The 20,782-nt window shown below is 36.9% G+C and overlaps 1 protein-coding gene and 1 long non-coding RNA gene across 2 annotated transcripts; one reads left to right on the forward strand and one right to left on the reverse strand.

Moving 5' to 3' along the window:
• Nucleotides 1-7,215: 7,215 nt before the first annotated feature.
• LOC113028799 (myelin-associated glycoprotein-like) lies at nt 7,216-12,575 on the forward strand. The gene is made up of 5 exons (XM_080306478.1): nt 7,216-7,236; nt 8,991-9,042; nt 9,272-9,655; nt 11,358-11,663; nt 11,733-12,575. Exons 1-5 carry the CDS (start codon nt 7,216-7,218, stop codon nt 12,002-12,004), a joined length of 1,035 nt encoding a protein of 344 aa, XP_080162604.1. The 3' UTR covers nt 12,005-12,575.
• A 2,029-nt stretch (nt 12,576-14,604) lies between these two features.
• LOC113028805 (uncharacterized) lies at nt 14,605-15,843 on the reverse strand. The gene is made up of 2 exons (XR_013911444.1): nt 15,628-15,843; nt 14,605-15,539 (listed from the first exon to the last, which is right to left on the reverse strand). It is a non-coding gene; the product is annotated as an uncharacterized LOC113028805 (long non-coding RNA).
• Nucleotides 15,844-20,782: the final 4,939 nt, after the last annotated feature.

Here is a 20,782-nt window from a genome sequence, read left to right on the forward strand (position 1 = left end):
ATTTTTTGTATGTTTGTCGCACTTAAATGTTTCAGATCACTAAACAAATGTAAATATTAGACAGAGATAACACAAGTAAACACAAAATGCAGTTTCTAAATGAAGGTTTTTATTATTAAGGGGAAAAAAGAATTTCAAACCTACACAGCAAATTCAAAAGTGTTAAATTTTTTGGTGTTAATAGTCTCCTTGCAAAAGTAGAGTTAATTTTACTCTAAGCAGAGTCACATTCTTTTAATGTAACTCTGAGGTGTAAAATGATAGTAGTTAAAATCGAGTGTTAAAAATGAGTGTTTCTCTGTCAAATCTGGAGGTGTTAAAATGGAAACATTAACTCTTGACCTCTTAACTCTGAACTCCTAGAGGGGCTATGACACCAACAGAGTAAATTCACAGACTCCGCCCTCAGCACGGCTCCAATCGAAGCTGAAGTGAAGCCGTTTCAGAACATTTTGCTCTACATATTCGAGTTGTTTGCCATGCTTGGTAAGTCATTTTTTCAAAGATTGTTTCAATTATTATTATGAGCTTTTACTTCTGTGGCTCTTTGGAGTTGAGACAAAGCTGTGTGAAAGGCATTAGCCGTGTTGCTCGCTGATAGCATAATATTCTGTTTTAGCTAGCTGAATATGGAACGCCAGGACTGCCATAATGAATTAATTAAATACACCATTAAATAATTAATTAAATGTGGCAATAATTAATTAAAATTGGAATTAATTAATTAAATAAATAGTTATGACACATGTAATTAATTAATTATTGACACATTTAATTAATTATTTATGTATTTCACATTTTAATTAATTATTGACACATTTAATTAATTATTGACACATTTAATTAATTATTTAATGATATATTTATTTATTTCATTTTGGCAGTCCTGACGCCTGGCTCTCGTCATGAAATAATTTTATCTGTCAGCCTCACCCATCAAACTCAGGGGGCGGGGTTAACGCTGCCCATGCAGCTTCTCTAACATTTGATTGGTTGCCGTGCAAAGTAAGTCAAAACAGGTCGATCCTAGAAAATCGATTGCTTGTGTAGACTTGGGGCAGCCAGTTATCCCAGAATGCAGATCAATTCAATTCAATTCAATTCAATTCTTTATTTATTTGTCACATGTAGTTATAGCTGGTACAACATACAGTGAAATGTTTTTTCTGGCTAAAAAAGTACTCCCCCCGACTGTGCAAACATGCTAAAAAGGATTTTACATAAGCTAAGAAAAAAAGGAAAAGAAACAAAAGTTAAAAGTAAAAAAATATATAAAAAAACAATGTAAAAGTCCATATGTTTGTGCTTATAAATATATATCCATGACGTGCAAGATATTGCACTGTAATGAGTTGAATGAGAAGACTATAAAAATATACATATTTACATAGTACAGATGTATATAATAAGGTACGGATAAGGTTCAGAGAAGAAAGATAAAGTGCAAATTATGTACTGTGTGTGAGATTGTCCATCATGTTGTCCGGTTTGTGTTTTGGTTGAGGAGTCTCACAGTTTGTGGGTAAAAACTCCTCCTGAACCTTTCTGTTCTTGTTTTCAGGCTACAGAGGCGCTTCCCTGACCTCAGTGGCCTGAACAGTTTGTGGGCGGGATGGCTAGAATCCCTAATGATCCTGATGGCCCTGGATCTGCACCTTTCAGCATAGATGTCCTGCAGTGCTGGTAGAGATGTTCCCATAGTGCGTTCAGCTGTGCGCACAACCCTCTGCAGGGCTTTCTGTTGCTGTACTGTGCAGTTCCCGTACCACACCATGATGTTGTTGCACAGGATGCTCTCAATGACACCAGTGTAGAATCTCCTCTGTATATTCTTGGAGATCTTAAACCTCTTTAGACGCCTCAGGTGATAGAGGCGCTGTCTGCCTTTACTAATGAGGAAGTCCGTGTGTGTACTCCAAGTGAGGTCCTCGTTGATGTGGACACCGAGGTATTTGAAGTTGGAGACTCTCTCCACAGGGGTTCCATAGATCTGAATTGGGGTGTGAGTTTTCTCACCTCTCTGTTTTCTGAAGTCAATCACCATCTCCTTTGTTTTACTGATGTTCATGGAGAGGTGATTTGCCACACACCACTTTGCTAGTCCATCCACCTCACTCTGGTAGGCCGTCTCGTCGTTCCCAGAGATGAGTCCCACCACCACTGTGTCGTCAGCAAACTTCACAATGGAATTAGTGGGGTGTCTGGCCGTGCAGTCCGCGGTGTAGAGGGAGTAGAGAAGGGGGCTCAGTACACATCCCTGGGGGGCCCCTATGTTCAATGAGAGTGTATGGGAGTACACATCCCCTATTCTCACTGACTGTGGTCTCGTGGTCAGGAAGCTATAAATCCACCTGCACAAAGATGTACTGAATCCCAGATCTTGGAGCTTACCCGAGAGGGTGTGGGGAACTATGGTGTTGAATGCTGAGCTGTAATCTATAAACAGCATTCTCACATAGTTCCCACATCCCTCATCTAGATGGCTCAGTGTGGTATGCAGGACCTGTGCTACAGCATCTCCGGTAGATCTGTTTGTCCGGTATGCAAACTGCAGTGAGTCGAAGTCGGGAGGAAGGAGGGAACTGATGAAGGGTTTCATGAGCCTCTCAAAACACTTCATCACTACAGATGTTAGGGCTACTGGGCGATAATCAAATCACAGGCAGCAATGGTGGTGGTGTAGTTTTAAAATACCCCGTTTTTCTGTCACCAGCTACACTTTTAACAGTGTTTTAGCCGCGAATGTCGCGCCGTATGTCTGGTCAGGTTGTCAACATAGAACATGTTTGCAAAAGTGCTCAGATGTTTTCAGAGATTTCACTAGCTCTGCTAACAGTTAGCATGCAGAGTGCACCGAGGGGGTACGTTAACCGGTTTGTTTACATATTCCACTCTCCGTGTTCCACATGTTGCATTCGCAGATTCTCATTTTCACCGAACGATCGTCTCTTTCCGCCTGGTCTTGTGTCTCTGTGCTTCTGTAACATAAAGAACGAGCTGACATTTTTCTCACGAAACCAGCGATCAGCTCAACAGACCCTCAGTTTACCTGCATGCATCCTCCTCCTCATCTGTCAGCTGTTTAACACCTGCTGCTAATTCAAGAAACACGCCTAGTTACCTGGTGATAGTCACAGTTTAACTGGGCAGCCGGTGCTCGATATAACGCAATGTCAGCGCATTTTTCTGCACAAGATAAGTAAATATAGTGTTTTCCCCGAGCGCAGAGCTGCTGGAGCTCGTTTCCTTACAGAGCACTTTATAGGCGAACAGCTTTATCAGCGGCTGATGTCCAATCACCGGCACACAGCTTTGAAACCTCGCCTGAGTTTTAGCTCTCAGTGGTTAAACGCTGGACTTCATTCACTCAGGTTCTGTCTGTCGGGTCACGTTTACTTCGCTGTTTTATTTACAACTGAGCAAATCGGTTTGGCTGAGGTTAAAGTTACGTTTCATAACTGCATAGTTTCACAGACGTTTAATGGTTCACTGGCACATGTGTTAGACTGAACTATCATCTAAATATCATCTGTTTTTTAATAGTTATTCAACTGTATTCTAAGCACCAGCTGTCTGTTAGAATGTGATTTTTTTTCTCTATCTGTTGGCAGAGGTATAAAAATGCGCAGGAAAATCTGACGTGCATGGCAAACTTCACCGACGATATGTAGGGAGGAATAAACACACATCAAACATAAATGAACCATTTGTCTGTCTCCATAATTGAGAGAATTTTCTCTTCTTATGTCAACACTCTCTCTCTTTTTTTTTTTTTTTTTTTTGCTTTTTCGGTCATGTTATGTTTACCTGTCAAAGGCTTGTTACAAACTATGAAACACATGGTGCAGACTTCTGGATGTTAGAAGAAAACGAATACTGCTCATGAATGAGACTAAAGGCAGGAAGGTGTCCTTTAAAACTAAACATGTTAATAGGACCTCCCTGTTTATATCATAGTTTATGATATAGCACGTGTATTTCAGTAATAGCTGAGGCCACTATACGTGCTGGCCTCATATCAAATGTGAAGGCAGACTGAGTCTATGTTTGACGTTTTTTATATCTAATCTTCCTTTTCAAACATTTAAACAGCAGCGAGTCTGCAGCTGAGGGAATACAAATTCAAATTGTCGGAACAGGTTTGCTCGTTTCTTGGATTCATTTGGTGATTTATTAAATGTATAACTGTTATTCTAATCTGCTGCTGAGTCTCTTACACTTTTCTTTATGCTGTATATTTTCACGTCTCTGGAATAGTTGGCAGTTAGATAGTCAGCTGGGAAACTTTGTGTTAACTCATGGAGCTGAGGATATCGTGGATATGCTGACCTCGCTGCGTGGTGTACAGAGCGAGGTCAGCATGATTAATATTCACAATAAAAATATTAGCCGAACATCATGAAGTCTGTATGTGTTTCATAGTGTCGAACAACCTTTGTACAGTTAAAGCCAGCAGTTACTACATGACGGAAACACCAACGTTATCTCTTTTATGTGTTTATACACAGGTCATGCTGATTACTGAACAAAAACCCAAAGATCAGATGTTAAACAGATTTATTTGCTCTCTCTCCTCCTTAAACATGTTTTTAATGTTAGTTATAATTCAGAATTGGCGACTGAAACACGTAGGACACATAAGAACATCAGGAAATAAAACATCGATAAATATAACCTCAGTAAAAGAAGTCAGCGGGGGTTACTACAGCTGTGTACCGGGGCCTGCGCTTTGTCGGTGGGATTGCTTGCGAGGCGAGCGGGTCTATCCCACGCTTTGCCGTGAGACTGGGCAGACATCTCCGAAATCATCGAAACACTTTTGCAAAGAGGCTGTATCTTGACAAACCGACCAGACACATGAAGATTAAACCACTACATTCTCGGCTAAAAAAATATTAAAACGGTATTTGGTAACACACAAACAGGGTTTTTCAAAGCTCAGTTCTGTTAGCTTCCACATGCCGGTTGTTGTGTGCTAGAAACAATGGCCACCAGGCCAAAGCAATGGTTTTGACTCGATCAGCGTTAACCCCGCCCCCTGAGTTTGATGGGTGAGGCTGACAGATAAAATTATTTCATGATGAGAGCCAAGCGTCAGGACTGCCAAAATGAAATAAATAAATATATCATTATATAATTAATTAAATGTGTCAATAATTAATGAAATGTGTCAATAATTAATTAAAATGTGAAATACATAAATAATTAATTAAATATGTCAATAATTAATTAATTAAATGTGTCAATAATTAATTAAAATGTGAAATACATAAATAATTAATTAAATGTGTCAATAATTAATTAATTACATGTGTCATAACTATTTATTTAATTAATTAATTCCAATTTTAATTAATTATTGCCACATTTAATTAATTATTTAATGGTGTATTTAATTAATTCATTATGGCAGTCCTGGCGTTCCATAGCTGAAAGGTATTGTTTGCGGGCAAATACCACAGCCTTGAAAAAAAGCTTGCATGTGAATTTTCAGTCAAACTTTTGGTCAAATACACCTAAAACAATGTCTAGAATGTGAAATGTTGGTATAATGGTGCTACTTGAAGCCTGAAAACGATCGCCCATAAAAAAACAAAACAAAACGAGCAAACAGCAGTAGCAGACGTCCTGACTGGGTTCTACGTTAGCATTTAGATCCCTCCAGAGTTTTGTGCACACGGTTTAGGTAAAAATGAAAAAGGTTTTACATTTAGTTCAGTATTACCTGTTGCCTGTGTCCTTGTCTTTTGGGAAAATACTTTACACAAGTAATGGCTCAAAGAGGATTCCTTTTTTTTCCTTTTACTGTGCTGCAATTGATTACTGGATTATTTGTGCCATTAATTAGTGTCAACTAATTTTTATTCGATCTCCGCACAGGATATGCTTGTGAAGATGGAATATGGGGGAGAGCAGAAGTGCGTTGAAGTTCCACAAAGGGATGAATGAAGGACATGCATATTGTATTGAAGAAATAAGTGATGAGATGCTGTTATTTGCATTTACCATGTCAGACCTTTTGATAAACAAAATTCTAATGAAAGTGAGAACATGTATACTGTTACATCTTTCAGAAAATGTTTTGAAATTGTGGTGCACAGTTCAGAATAAATGTTTTTCAAAAACCATTGCATCTTTTTAGTAAATGTTTATTTCCAAAAGAAATTTCTAGAAGTTCAGAACAGTAAAATTCCCGCTTTTTAGAATGAATTAGAAGATAACTCTTACGTAGTTAAACTAAAATACTCTTTGAGAGTTAATATCTAAACTCTTAACACCAAGTGTTAAATTATCAACTCCAGACAGATTTGGTGTTTAACACTAAATCAGAGTTAACGTACCAACTCTCCAAAAAGAGTTAAATTAACACTCTCTGGTGTGGACCCATATAGACACTTTAATAGTGTTGAAATCAAATCCGACAGTGTTAATTTGGACATGCTGGATTTGCTGTGTACCTGTGTGAAAATCTTCCTAAATATATTAGCTGGTTGGGCCACCCTTAGCAGCGACAACTGCAATCAAGCATTTGTGATAACTAGCAATGTCTTTTTAGCAGTTGTCTTTTATGAAGCTTTGGAGGAATTTTGGCCCACTCATCTTTGCAGAATTGTTCCAATTCAGTCACATTGGAGGGTTTTTGAGCATGAACTGTCTGTTTAAGGTCATGCCACACCATCTCAGCGTCATTGAGTTTAGTCTTAGACAAGGCCTTAAAAAGCTCTTTATTTCGTTTCTTTTAAGACATTCAGAGGCAGACTTGATGGTTTATTTTTGATAATTGCCCTGCTGCAAAACCTGTGTGCTTCAGCTTGAGGTCATGAACAGATGACCAGACTTTGTACTACAGAAGAGCAGAGATGGAGCTGTGAATCTGAAGTATCTGAAGATTTAACAGGGGTCTAACCCTATATAGGAAATTGTGAGAGAAACTTTTTCCTGCACTTCTGTAATTTTTAGGTTTTTAGTTTTATTTATGAAGTAAATGTCTTTATTAATACAAAGCATCACACACCCCTGGCATTTTATATTGCCTCCACATATTTCCAGTTGTCTCTATTTGGGAGTGATCCTTTCTCTAAAGAAAACAAACCCTGCTCCTGCTGCAGGTATTACTATGTTAATGTTAGTTAGAAAAACTGCTTTAAACCCTGTTTGGACATTAGACTTTAATGTTGTTTAGACTTTAATAAAGATGTAACTGGTTAGTATATGATGTATCTGATGACTGATATGGTATGAAATTTACACTTCAGTGGTTTTCTTCTCGTCAGAGAGCTCTGAGTTTGATACGTGTGTTCATATATGTTCATAAAAGGCTGACTAAATCACTAGAGATCATATTTAGATGACATCATGTGTGGAAGAAAGGAAATTGCAAAGGTTTGTCACAGAAATTTGTGTGCCTGTACTCACACAGGTGGCAGAAACTTTGACTGATAACAAACTTCCCCAATGTGTTTAAATGTTTCTGCTTTTATTTAATCAGTCATTTATTGGTTGATAAATAGATTTACATGTCAGCCAAAAGCTGCCATATAAATGGGTTTCTCCATTAATCTGGAGTGGTTTTTTCTATGACCCAAGAGGAGAGAAGGATATGTAAACACGAGTGAAGGCTACGAAGAACTCTACACTGAGGTGAAGAAAATACGAGAACTGTAGTGAAGTAGCATAACATTAACAAGAAATATGAAACCTATAAATGTGTCTCTTTTACAGTTTAGTGAAATTACACAAACAACATCCTGCCCCTTTTTAAGTTCAGTTTTTGTCTTAACTTCACCTGTAATAACTGTTTTCAGGTGATTTCTTGTGGTTATAACAAGAAGCAGAAGTTGAAGGAGGAACTCTTTTTTTTTCACAAAAACAGAAATAGTTCTGCAAAATGTACTCTCCACATACTTCAGCTTTTTAAATTTGAGTCTTTATGTTCCTGCCAACATGTTTTGTATCTTCTTATGGGATTTGTTATTCATATGGGAGCTTGAAATCTTGAAATAAATGTCCAGCTACCATTGGGTGAAACTCTGTAGGCTATGGATGTATACAAAAAGTGTGACATGTTGTTAAAAGTGATCAGAATGTTCAGTAAGACAAGAAAAGCACTGTGTAAATCCAGCCAGCAAACTGAGAAGAAACATATCAAAAAGGGGGTTTGGGGGCTCAAATGATTAAATTGGAACCTGAGCTATTATTTCAATGAGTGTTGGAAACACACATGAAAAATTTCCCACCACTGCTTTGAATGTGCAGACTATAGTAGTTTGAAATAAGCAGTGCTTGTCTGGGGTAACACAGGCCGTGATACTGTGTGATAACACGTTTGGCTCCAAAAACAATTATTATAAAAATAAATTTATGTTACAGAATGATTGTGAGCCAACAGCATGTCTCAGGAGTGAGATATAATATTTTAAAAGTCTTTATTTAAGGGAAAAATGCAAGGTCAAAAAGTCAAAGCAGCCAATAGTCACAAATAATGAAGATCAGATTGTAGGACAGAAAAAAGTGATCGGATAAAACAAAGTAAGAAGACAACTGAAATGAGCGACTCTGAGTACAAGGGACATAATGAAGGAATGAGGAACAGGTTAGTGTGTGAGTGAAGGGTCAGCACAGGTGAATGTGGAGGCAGGCAGGTGGGAGTGGCAGTGTCTGAAGTGTCAGCAGAGTGCATGATGGGAACATAAAAAGCAGATTGACTGAATAAAGAAAAACAGAAAACTAACAGTTTGCTTTGACATTACAACATCTACACAGAGAAGTGTTTCACTCGCTCTGTTTCTGCTGAAATGACACATTGACTTTTACCTTGTCGTCTCTCGTCTGTAGCAGTCTGATCATTAGGTAAGACATTTGTTTTAAAATTTGAGCAATTGTGCATGTTACAAAAAACCCAAACACCTTATGAAAGATAATTTCTAGTTTGATATTTTATTTGTGTAATTATGTATTTTCTTTATACAGGTGATTTGTTTTGTGTCCAGTCTGTGAACATCATGACAGGCATCATGTTACTGAGTCTCCTCTTTATTCCAAGTGAGCCGTCTCATTACAGTCATTTACAGTCTGACAGATCAGTGCAGATAGAGAAACTTTACAAAGTCACCCACTTTATATTTGTAAGTTAAGTGAAACATTTTGTACCGAAGGTGTGGACAGAACAGGAGAAAAAAGCAAACCCACGACACTTAAAGTCAGTTTTGTAAATATGAATTTTCTCTTCATTTAGATTTGCACATTTTAATTTTGCTCTCTGGATTCCCAGACTCTTTGGCTGCTTGTCCTGATTCTACAAACCTGTTCATCACTGCACCAACAGAGATGGAAGCTCTGAGTGGATCTTGTTTACAAATCCCATGTAACTTTAGTGATGCTGGACCAGTAAAGTTTGACAGCACAAGACCTGTGTTTGGAGTGTGGATTAAAAATAATTCTGATATTTTTGCACATCCAGAAAATGTGATTTTCAACAACAGTGGGACAGTTAACATCTATCCAATGAATATTACAGGAAACCTGAAGGAGAAAAGCTGCACCACTCTGTTTTCCAATTTAACCACAAATTATACAAACACATACTACTTCAGAATTATGAACTGGCCTTTCCGAGCAACAGCTTCTTGTGATCCTCTTAAAATAACAATTAAAGGTAAGAGAGTTTAATTTCATTCTTATTAAGAATATAAAGTCCAATCATTAGCAGTTTAAACATCAAAAAGCATTATGGTCAAATAAAGAGGCTGATATCACTCTGTTTATTTGCCCACAACTGTAAAGTGAACTGGAATGCAGAATATTATAATAATATTATAATAATATTATATTTTGTATTCTTTATTGTGAACAGTAAAATTGGGATTCATTCAAAAATACCTTTAAAAAGTATTTAACAGTGCTCTGCAGTAAATATAGGTTTTAAAAATCTGTACTGCACACTGTCAACAGATATATTTACCACATATTACTCAAACCTCCTTGAGGTCAATACCAGTTGTTCAGAAGACCTTAATCAGCTTGTGCAAAGCCCTTAAAAATGAACACAACTTCAGCAAAACTGCAAGAAAACTGAAAATTAAAAATCAAAGAGAAGAAATCATTCAAATGAATAAGTAGTGACTTCTTCACAAGCTACTGCTGCATCAACACAAACTAACTTCCTGACACAAATCTATCTTTACATCTCTTTCCCAACATTCCCTGCACTTAGAGGGGACGCAAAAGGAGAAATCCTTTCTGTTAGTGATTAAAAACTTAAACAGTTTTTGCATATTTGTCACTTCTGCATGTTTGAAATGAAATAAAGTTCACGATTAAACAAATATAACCTAAGTAAATTTAAACATTCACTTTTTAATGGTCATTTTATGTATTTGGGGACATCCAGGGTTTAGGCAGACCTATCTGACCCTGTATGAAAAATGGCACTTTCTTTAAAAACACATCACAACCACATTTTCCAAAATTTTCCAAGCAAGACCAAAGCATTACATTTTTAGGGGGATGTAAGCCTGAGTTTGTTTGTTCTTTTTTTTTTCTTGCTGGTGCGTTTTGGACCTTTGTCCTGCTGCATAACCCAAGTGAGCTTCAGGGCACAAACAATTGGCTGGAGATTTTTCTTCAGAATTTTCTGGTAGAGATCAGAGTTCATGGTTCCATCAATTAGGGAAAATCATCCTGAAGCAGCCTCAGACTGTCACACAACCACCACAATGTTTGATTGTTGGTATAATGTTCTCTTGATGAAATGCTTTGTTAGTTTTATGCCCATTGTAACAGGAAATTTCAAGTTTCATCTTGTTACTCGAAAGAGTATTTTTGGCAGATGTAAGTTGTGCCTTTGTGTTCTGTTAGCTCTATTTATTTTCTCCTTAAACTTTCCCATGGAGACCATTTATTGCCCAGTTGCGTATTCTTATTTTTGAATCATGAACTCTGACCCTAACTGAGAAAAGGGAGGCCTGCAGTTCTTTGGATGATGTTCTGGGGTCTTTTGTGAACTCCTGGATGAATCATAAATACACTCTTGAGTAATTTTGGAAGGTTGGCAAGAAACTTCACCACTGTTCCAGATTTTCTCCATTTTGTGGATAATGGTTCTCACTGTGGTTCATGCGGCATCACAAAGCCTTAGAAATGCTTTTGTAATCCTTTCAGCCTATAATATGTCAATGACTTTGTTTCTCAGCTGGGTCTTTAAATCATGGAATAATGTGCTGCTGTTTGAGGAGTAGTCTGGGAGTAGTCAGTAATTGTCACATCTTGTATTGTTTTTATTCAATGTTGTCACGTTTTTCTATCCTTTTCTTGACGGTATTATCAGTGTACAAACTGTGTTTAATGTGAAACCACAGATTCTCCTTGGAGGCCCAATATTACAATCCGAGGTGATCTGAAGGAGAAGGAGTCTGTCACTATAACCTGCTCAGCTCTTACTCCCTGTCCACACTCCCCTCCTCAACTCACCTGGAATCTCCAACAAGACTCTCACAACGAAATAGAGGAAAACACAGATGGAAGCTTTACAACTAAAATCCAGCAGAACATCACTCTGTCAGACACACATGAAGGAAAGAAGATCAACTGCTCTGCCAGATATCCTGTGAACCAAGGAAACGACACCAAGACAGCAGAGACAGAAGAGACTCTCAGTGTTTCATGTAAGACAATCAGAGTTTGTTGTTGAACTGAATCCCATCGGACAACATGATTTATGTTTTTCTCTCCAGATGCTCCTAAAGACACCTCAGCATCCATCAGTCCATCAGGTTTGGTGTCAGCAGGCAGCTGGGTGAAGCTGACCTGCTCCAGCAGAGCCAAACCTCCAGTCAGCAACTTCACCTGGTTCAAGAAGAGCAGAGATGGAGCTGTGAAAGTATTTGAAGGAGAGATTTACAGCTTCAATGTAACAGATGGAGGAGTTTATTACTGTGTGGCCACTAATGATCTGGGTAATCAGACATCAGCAGAGATTAACGTGACTGTTGGAGGTAAAGGCTAAAGTCATAAATGTGTTAGATATTCTCCAAAATTTTCCTTTTTTTCTTTTTCTTTCATCTAACTTCAGGTTGTGAACAAGAACAGCCTGGATCAATGAGTCAACATTAAATCATGCTTTATTTGTTTTTTACTTGCTGTTTTCTGTAGGTCATGTTTCATCCCAGTGTCCACGTATAGGAGGAATCATTGGAATCATTGTACTCTTAATCTTACTCTGTTTGATTGTCTTTGCTTGGTAAGTATCGTCTATCTAAGCAAAACACATGAGTCAGTTAGTTAATTTTATTTTTACCTTATAATAAAGACTGTTTTTTCCATCACACTTGACTTTGCTCAAATATATATTTAAACTAAAACAGAATATAGTTAATACAACTGTCTCTGACGTCTTCCAGGTGGTTGAAGTCAAAGCATCAAACTCAACAACAGACTCAGGTAAGAAAACTGAAATACAACACTACCTGTAGTGTTACCTGACTCTTCAGATAAGTATTTATTGTAATACTTCTATCAGAGCAGTCTAACTATTTAACACTTTTGTTGTCTTCACATTCTATACATAGCTGTTGCTCTCAGGGTCAGAATTGTCCCATTATCACCAAAGATCTAAAATAAAGCCATTTAATTTTAAATGCCAACACCATTTTGCATGAAAAAAACCTGTATGGGAATACCAGAGTTTTCCTTTTTCCCAGTGCAGAATGACTGCATTCATCCAGTTGCAACCACTCATTATTATCTTAAGAAAGCTGCCACATTATGTGTTTCTCTACAGCAACACATAACAAACATTTATGTCTGAATGGAACCAGCTGCCTGTTGGGTGTTACTTCAGTGCTAGGGTTGTAGAGTTATGGCAGCCACTTCACTCAGTTGTCCCAGACCTCGCTTACGGCGGGGCATTAGTATATCTGGAATGTGTTTACAATGCTTCACTTGTCACACGCCTTATTCCTAAATGGATTGATCCATATCTGCCATCTCCAGAATGGCATGTTGTTTTCTGATAGCTAGTGAGATTACCAGATGAAATGTTTGGACAATTTTCTCAAAAGGGGAAACTGCATATATTTTGGGTCGTAGAGCCATCTCTGTGACATTTAGTGGTGCCATGCTCCCCTAGTTGTCATATGATGGTGTGGATTATGTTATCTTGCCATTTTTTGTTATACCCTTTGAATTTGAAAAACCAACATCTAAGGGGTTTTCTGTTGTTAAACACATTTTAATGCCGTTTTTGAAACAAGGAAAAAAGGAAGGTTAATGTAAAATGTCTAAAAACATGAATAAGAATAGACCCAACTCACAGAATCATAGAACCTTCTGTTGTTTTATTTCAACAGATTCAAATAACTGAACGTCAGGTTGATGAAGAGCCAGCAAGTAAAACAGAAGGAGAGGAAGAAAACATCCATTATGGAGAGATCAATTTCTCTACGCTGGGATACGAAGTGCCCTCTGACTCAGTGCAGGACAGAGGTGAGCAGCAGGATACGGTGTACGCACAGGTGAAAGTCAACAAGCCAGAAAACAGCTCAACACAGAGTGCTCTTGGCCAAGAGGAACTTTTTCCTGAAGAAAAATTGAGAACTATAGTGGAATAACAAGAAGAAACTCGTCCAAATGACTGCAAGGAAACTCTGTTACTCTGATTTCTGGGTAACATCCGTCCCTACTTTACCTTCCACCATTTAATCCTCCCCTCCACCTTCCATCTTCTTGAGTTCCAAAGTCCTCCTACAGACTACCCAATGATGCTGCCTACCTACATTCTCCTCCGACACCACCTCACTGTCTCCTGTCTCTTTTCAGATTGCAACTTCTGTCCACATGTGTACAACTTCCTCCACTTTTATTCATCATCTTATATTCCTCCTCCTTCCTGAAGTAGATGTCAACCACAGCTATTTCAGTCCTGTTCATAAAATCCACTATTTGTCCTTCTCTTCTTAAGACCATACTTACCCTAAATCTCTTCATAGCCCTTTTTAACTTCACCTAATAGGTCATGGGAATTTCTTTTTCTACTGACATCCAACCTGTGGGGAATACACACTGACAACAGCAAGACATCACAATTACCATGAATTCCAGGATTAAATGATTCTAATCCCTTTTCTTCAGCATTTTAAAAAAGTCAGCATGCTGCATTAATAAAAATAAATACTGCAGATTCACACCACCAGGTGGTGATGACCTGACATCTCTGCTACACTTTTTATCCAAGTGTTTGGATAAAACACATTTGCAGTTTTTTGATACTTTTCCTTAATCCTTCGATGTTAAATGCATCTCACTGTGTTGAATGAGTGTTTAGGATAATTATTTTGTATGTCTTGCTTTGTGGTACATAAGAATGAATGAGATTTGAAAAATAAAATGTAATATTGTTACACCTTGTGAGTCCATATGTGTCTTACTTTAATATGGAAAAATGCCTACCATTTATAATCTGGAACAAAATAAATAAATAAAATAACCCCAAACCAACTGCAGAATCATTGGTCGCTGTTTTATTTTGTATTCTGACTGAAAGACCCTGATGATATGTGGAATTACTGGAATTCTTTGTATTTCTAGGACAGCTTGACTCTGAGGAAGTTCTTTCACAGAGTTTATTCACAGAGTGTAAAAAAGTTCAGTGAAGAAGATGTTGATGAATGTCAGACTTTGCAGTTAAACACTTATAAATTTAACACGTGTGTCTTAGGCATTTTTTAGTCAGCAAAGCTTTCCACAACATCAAGCAAATAAAATCCAAGAATTTGAATAAAAGATTTAATAATTACATTAATTCCAGTTGTTGTAATGTATTGCCACTTCACATTTGCAAATGTAAAGAACACAAAATACAACTTATTAACTGCTTAATTTCATAATTGTATTGTACATATACAATTAAAATAAAGGGTTATTCTATTCTATTTGATAAGGCAGAGTTCTTAATTTAATATTTTTTAATAAAACATGCTTTAATGGCAACCCCTTAATTTTCACTAACATTTTGGCAAAATCCCACTTTGTCAAAAATTGTACTTAGTTTATTATTGTGTGATGAATCAGAAGTATCACAGTATTGCATTTGATCTTTACAGAATTGCTTTCAGGATGGTTTTGTTGCATTTGGACATCATTTGAACAACATCTTTGTTAACTCTGATACATTTATACCAAGATATCTAACATACAAATAAATCACAGGAGAGCACACACAGCATCTGAGCATGGAAAAACTGTATAAACATGATCATAAACAAAGGAGCTATATTTAATCACCAGGAAGAAATAAACAGCAGTTAAATTGAGTACAGTATTTAATTTAGATTTGAGAAAAATTAAATGTGATTTGAAACAAATATTTTTAATGTGCAGGTAACATATTTGTGTCAGCAACTTTTTTTCTGTTTTCTGCTTTGAAGTGTGATACTTACCAAACAAAAACCATTAAGCAGAATAACATTACAGAAGTAAGAGGTCAACAATCCCAATGATTCCACCAATAAGTGGCCACAGTGTGACTTCAGATGAAATGAGACCTAAAGAAAAGATCAAGTAACAACAATTAATTTTGCATGGACACAAAGAAAAACTCATTTGAGAACAGATCTTGGCTACAGCTGTTACCTCCAACAGTCACATGAATCACTGCTGATGTCTGATTACCCAGATCATTAGTGGCCACACAGTAATAAACTCCTCCATCTGTTACATTGAAGCTGTAAATCTCTCCTTCAGATGCTTTCACAGCTCCATCTCTGCTCTTCTTGAACCAGGTGAAGTTGCTGACTGGAGGTTTGGCTCTGCTGAAGCAGGTCAGGTTCACCCAGCTGCCTGCTGACACCAAACCTGATGGACTGATGGATGCTGAGGTGTCTTTAGGAGCATCTGGAGAAAAAAAAATGAAGTCCTTTAAACATTTTTTTAATGACAGGATAAAAAAAAACAACCAAACAACGAGTGTCTTACATGAAACACTGAGAGTCTCTTCTGTCTCCGCTGTCTTGGTGTCGTTTCCTTGGTTCACAGGATATCTGGCAGAGCAGCTGATCTTCTTTCCATCATGTGTGTCTGACAGAGTGATGTTCTGCTGGATTTTAGTTGTAAAGCTTCCATCTGTGTTTTTCTCTATTTTGTTGTGAGAGTCTTGTTGGAGATTCCAGGTGAGTTGAGGAGGGGAGTGTGGACAGGGAGTGAGAGCTGAGCAGGTTATAGTGACAGACTCCTTCTCCTTCAGATCACCTTGGATTGTAATATTGGGCCTCCAAGGAGAATCTGTGGTTTCACATGAAACATTTCGTTACACCAATAACGCAGGAAATAGAGTCAAGAAAAAGATGCAGATCAGTGATACCATTGGATAATAAAAAATATACACCGTATGTAGTGGACAAAAAGTATTTGCATACATTTTTAACATGTTTTTAATTTTTCGTGGTTCTCTAAATATGTTTGAAGAACTAAAAAAATGTGTGTAAAAAAGTAAATAAGATATTGTACAAAATACCATTGCAAACTATGTTATGATTTTCAATCGCTGTCAGAGAACAATGCTCTTTTTGTATCTCATTGTAAGCACAGGCAATAGTGGAGAACAGAGAGAATCGCAGTAGGATTCTAGTTTGTGATGACCATTAGTTATTTTCCTTTGAAATCAACTTGTTATACAAACATGAATATGCATTCACATTGTGTATTTTGCATTATTGCATTCATGCTTTAACTGATATTTTAATTTGTTGCTTTGAGTTTTACTAGAAGGAGCCACTAAGAGTTTTTTCTTCATTTGCATGATTTTTTTCGATTTTTAATTTTCTGTTTTCTTGCAGTTTTGCTGAAGGCTTGTTCATTTTTAAGGGCTTTGCACAAGTAGCAAAACTTGTGCAAAGCTGTTAACAGTGTGAAATATAGTTCGTATTTTAGGTTTTAAAAACTGTGTTTACTATACACTGTAAAATAAATTGTAATATAAAAGTATTTTACTGTGTATTTTACAGTTTTGCACTGTTCTTCTAGAACATCATTAAATTTACATCAATAGACTGTGATTTTACATTTCAAATGTAAATTAACGTAAAATCACTGTAAATCTAATAAAACATAATTTTCTTGTTTTTTAAATGCATGTCTGTACATATGCATACTTAGATTGTTAAAATACATTCACAAATGTATCATCATTTCACCAATATTTGTCCGTTATTTGAAAGATTGAACTGTTAAATTCAAATGTAATGCTATGGAAAAATATATAAAATGATTCTTATAAACTTTTTTTATATCAAATAATAATTATTATTATTGTTACTTAGGGCGATCGTGGCTCAAGAGTTGGCAGTTCGCCTTGTAATCAGAAGGTTGCCACTTCGAGCCCCAGCTCAGAGACTCTCGGTCGTTGTGTGCTCGGGCAAGACATTTCACCTACCACGTACTGGTGATGGCCAGAGGGGAATTATAAAGTGGAATTGTAAAGCACTATATGAATGCAATCAATTATTATTTAAACCAACTGTTAACTGTATATTTTTGTACATTTCAGTATTATTATTCATATTGCCGCATTCATTGACCTTGTTTATAGGTAATTTCATTGTTTAATCACGTTAAAATGTTCTTAATTTAATGTTTAAAAGCACTTGAAAAAGGCAAAATCCCATGTAAAATTAGGCAACAAACTGTATTGTCATTACTGAAAATAACCGTATTTTTATGAGAAAGTTATTTTCTGTTATTTTCTGGTATTATTTTGGCTCCCCAGCTGCCGGAATATTACTTTTTTTTAGGATTTTTTTTTTTTTAACGGTGTAGAGCACTTTTGAACACATTATGAATTGTTTTTTTTTTCATCCCCCATGTCTTTGTTTCTCATGAAATGAAGTTACAATTTTCCATTACAAATCAATTAAACAGGTTGATTTGCACATTTGACCACAACTGCTTTGTGTTGTTTACACAAAAGTTGTAGCTGTTTAGGATTTATGTTCTTAATAAATTGAAAGAAAACTTTCTCACCTTTAATTGTTATTTTAAGAGGATCACAAACAGCTGTTGCTCTGTAGGGCCAGTTCATAATTCTGAAGTAGTATGTGTTTGTATAATTTGTGGTTAAATTGGAAAACAGAGTGGTGCAGTGTTTCTCCTTCAGGTTTCCTGTAATGTTCATTGGATAGATGTTAACTGTCCCACTGCTGTTGAAGATCTCATTGTTTGGATGTGCAAAAATATCAGAATGATTTTTAATCCACACTCCAAACACAGGTCTTGTGCTGTCAACCTTTTCTGTTCCAATTTCACTAAAGTTACATGGGATTTGTAAACAAGATCCACTCAGAGCTTCCATCTCTGTTGGTGCAGTGATGAACAGGTGTGAATCTTGAGGACAAGCAGCCAAAGTGCCTGGAAAAGGTAAGAGCTAAATTAAAAGGTGCAAATCTGAATGAAGATAAAAATTATAATGACAAAATCAACTCCAAGAGCCATGGATTTACTTCGTAAAGTATATCTATCTTCACTGATCTTTCAGACTATAAATGACTGTAATGAGACGGCTCACTTGGAATAAGGAGGAGACTCAGTAACATGATGTCTGTCATGATGTTCACAGACTGGACTGTCACAAAACTCATCACCTGGAAAAAAAATATAAAAAGCCATAATTAGACAAATAAAAGATTAAAACAGAAAATCATGTCACAAATTTCTAAACCTAAGGAGTAAATTTAGGCAGTTACTTTTTAGAGTATTATACAATTTTATATAATTACTATATGTAAAAAAAAAAAGTCTTACCAAATGATCAGGCTGCTACAGAGGAGAGACGACAACGTAAAAGTCAATGTGTGATTTTAGCAGAAACAGAGTGAGTGAAACACTTCTCAGTTTAGATGTTGTAATGTCAAAGCAAACAGGCCTGTGATGCTTTGGGCTTTCTGTCGTTCTTTATTCAGTCAGTCTTTTTATGTTTCCATCATGCACTCTGCTGACACTTCAGATGCTGCCACTCCCACCTGTCACCTGTCCTGACCCTCCTCTCACATTTTAACGTGTTCCTCATTCCCTCAAAATGTCCCTCATACATAAAGCTGCTCATTTCCATCAGTTGTCTTTTTACTTGTCTTTGTCTGAGCTTTCCAAAGATGTCCAAAGATTTTGTTACGTCTGGTTCAGTTTGGGTAAGAAGGAAAAACAGCCGAGTCCGTGTAGGTGACAAACATAGTGATTTTATTACATGCTTCTAAGACAGAAGCATGGGAAGACAAGCGTACAGCCACAGATCTCCAAAGAGTGGACCGTTCCCCATCCTTATATAACCCATCACACAGTTAGACCTTACTGGAAATGATAACAGTCTCCCCATAGTCCAAAGTTCTCTTTATACAAACATCAGATGATACTTTAGAGAAAAACAAGTGTGTGACATGGCATGTTGTGCAGTTCTGTGAGCCTGTGTGTCCAACTAGAGAATGTCCTGACATGACCTCCCTGTATAAATAAGGGTAAACGTGCGTGTTTACATAACTCTCTATGTGCATGTTCTGATGTAGGCCTGCAAATGAATTAGAACAAGGTCCTGCTGGACCCTCCAGTTATGGACGGTGAATACAATGCTGTGGATACCATTTGAGACTTGATTACAATGATGATAACCTGCATACATTAATCTTTACTCAGATTACCATAAATATAAAACAAAGATTATACTGTCCTCAGATTCCACAATGATAAATGATTAATGATTGATACTTCTAATTATAACTGTGATCATAAGAATACAAAATAAAATATCTCCTGGTCACAATTTCCAATTTTTTTATTCCTGCCAATTCTGAGCTTCATTTTCTGTGACCACTGGCTACTTTGACCTTTGCATACTTGTTTAATAACGTAAATTTAGACTTTTCATTTTATATCCCACTCCTGAGTTGTACTCTTAGTCCATAGATCTGATCACTTAAGACAATAAAATAAAAGTCTCACTTTTCTGTGAATAATAAAGTGCGAACTCAAGTTCATTACAGTATGTGTATGTGAGTACATCCTGCAAAGGCTGCCAGTCTATCTCATGGCAGTTAACCATTCAGGCTCACATTCACAGCTATCTAAATCACCAGTTAATCTACTGGTCTACACTATCTGCATGTCTTTGTATTGTGTAATGAAGCTGGAGTACCCAGAAAGAACTCACAGACAGGCCCTGGCTGGATGGTGGATTCATACTCACGGCCTTCTCGTTGTGAGGCAGTGGTTAGTGTCTGTGTAACTGTTTTATCATACTGTTTTATCACACTTTTAATATATTTACAGAGGTGCTTTTTATGCTAGCCTCCCTGCAGTCATTTGGACAAGTTTCTTGTTATTTAAGACATTTATTTCCATCTTCTTCTATCCTCCTCTGTCCTGTGGCAGTCAAATCCCAGCACAGAGCAGCTGATCTCTTCATAGTTTTCTTCCTCTGCTTCTTTTTTAATTGACAGTTCTTAAGTAACCTGCTCTTCATTTATTTCATACAAGAAAATAAATCATAGATGATCTATCATATAGACCTTCTAATTTTGTAACCACCTGTTAGATATTTTAAAGTAAAAGAACAGATTGCTCAGGTACAGGTACTATAGTAAAAAAAAAAACGATCTGAAGAGAGAAGGAGAAGTCTGTTGAGCTTGATGCTTTAGCTTTTACTACCTGTAAGTCCAGAGAGAATTTCTCCTTCTTTATCTGGGACTGGAGACTTTTCCTTGTTCCCATCTTGAGACAATATCTCACATTTTGACTGTTTCTGCAG

This window comes from Astatotilapia calliptera, chromosome 9, assembly GCF_964374335.1.
Source record: "Astatotilapia calliptera chromosome 9, fAstCal68.1, whole genome shotgun sequence".
In the NCBI taxonomy this organism is placed as follows: Eukaryota; Metazoa; Chordata; class Actinopteri; order Cichliformes; family Cichlidae; genus Astatotilapia; species Astatotilapia calliptera.

Excerpts from the sequence above, each read along its gene's own strand:
- LOC113028799 (XM_080306478.1), top strand. The coding sequence starts at position 7,216 with ATGTATCTGATGACTGATATG. Across the intron at positions 9,043-9,271 it reads GAGTCTCCTCTTTATTCCAA|ACTCTTTGGCTGCTTGTCCT; the intron begins GTGAGCCGTCTC and ends CTGGATTCCCAG. Across the intron at positions 11,664-11,732 it reads AGAGACTCTCAGTGTTTCAT|ATGCTCCTAAAGACACCTCA; the intron begins GTAAGACAATCA and ends TTTTCTCTCCAG.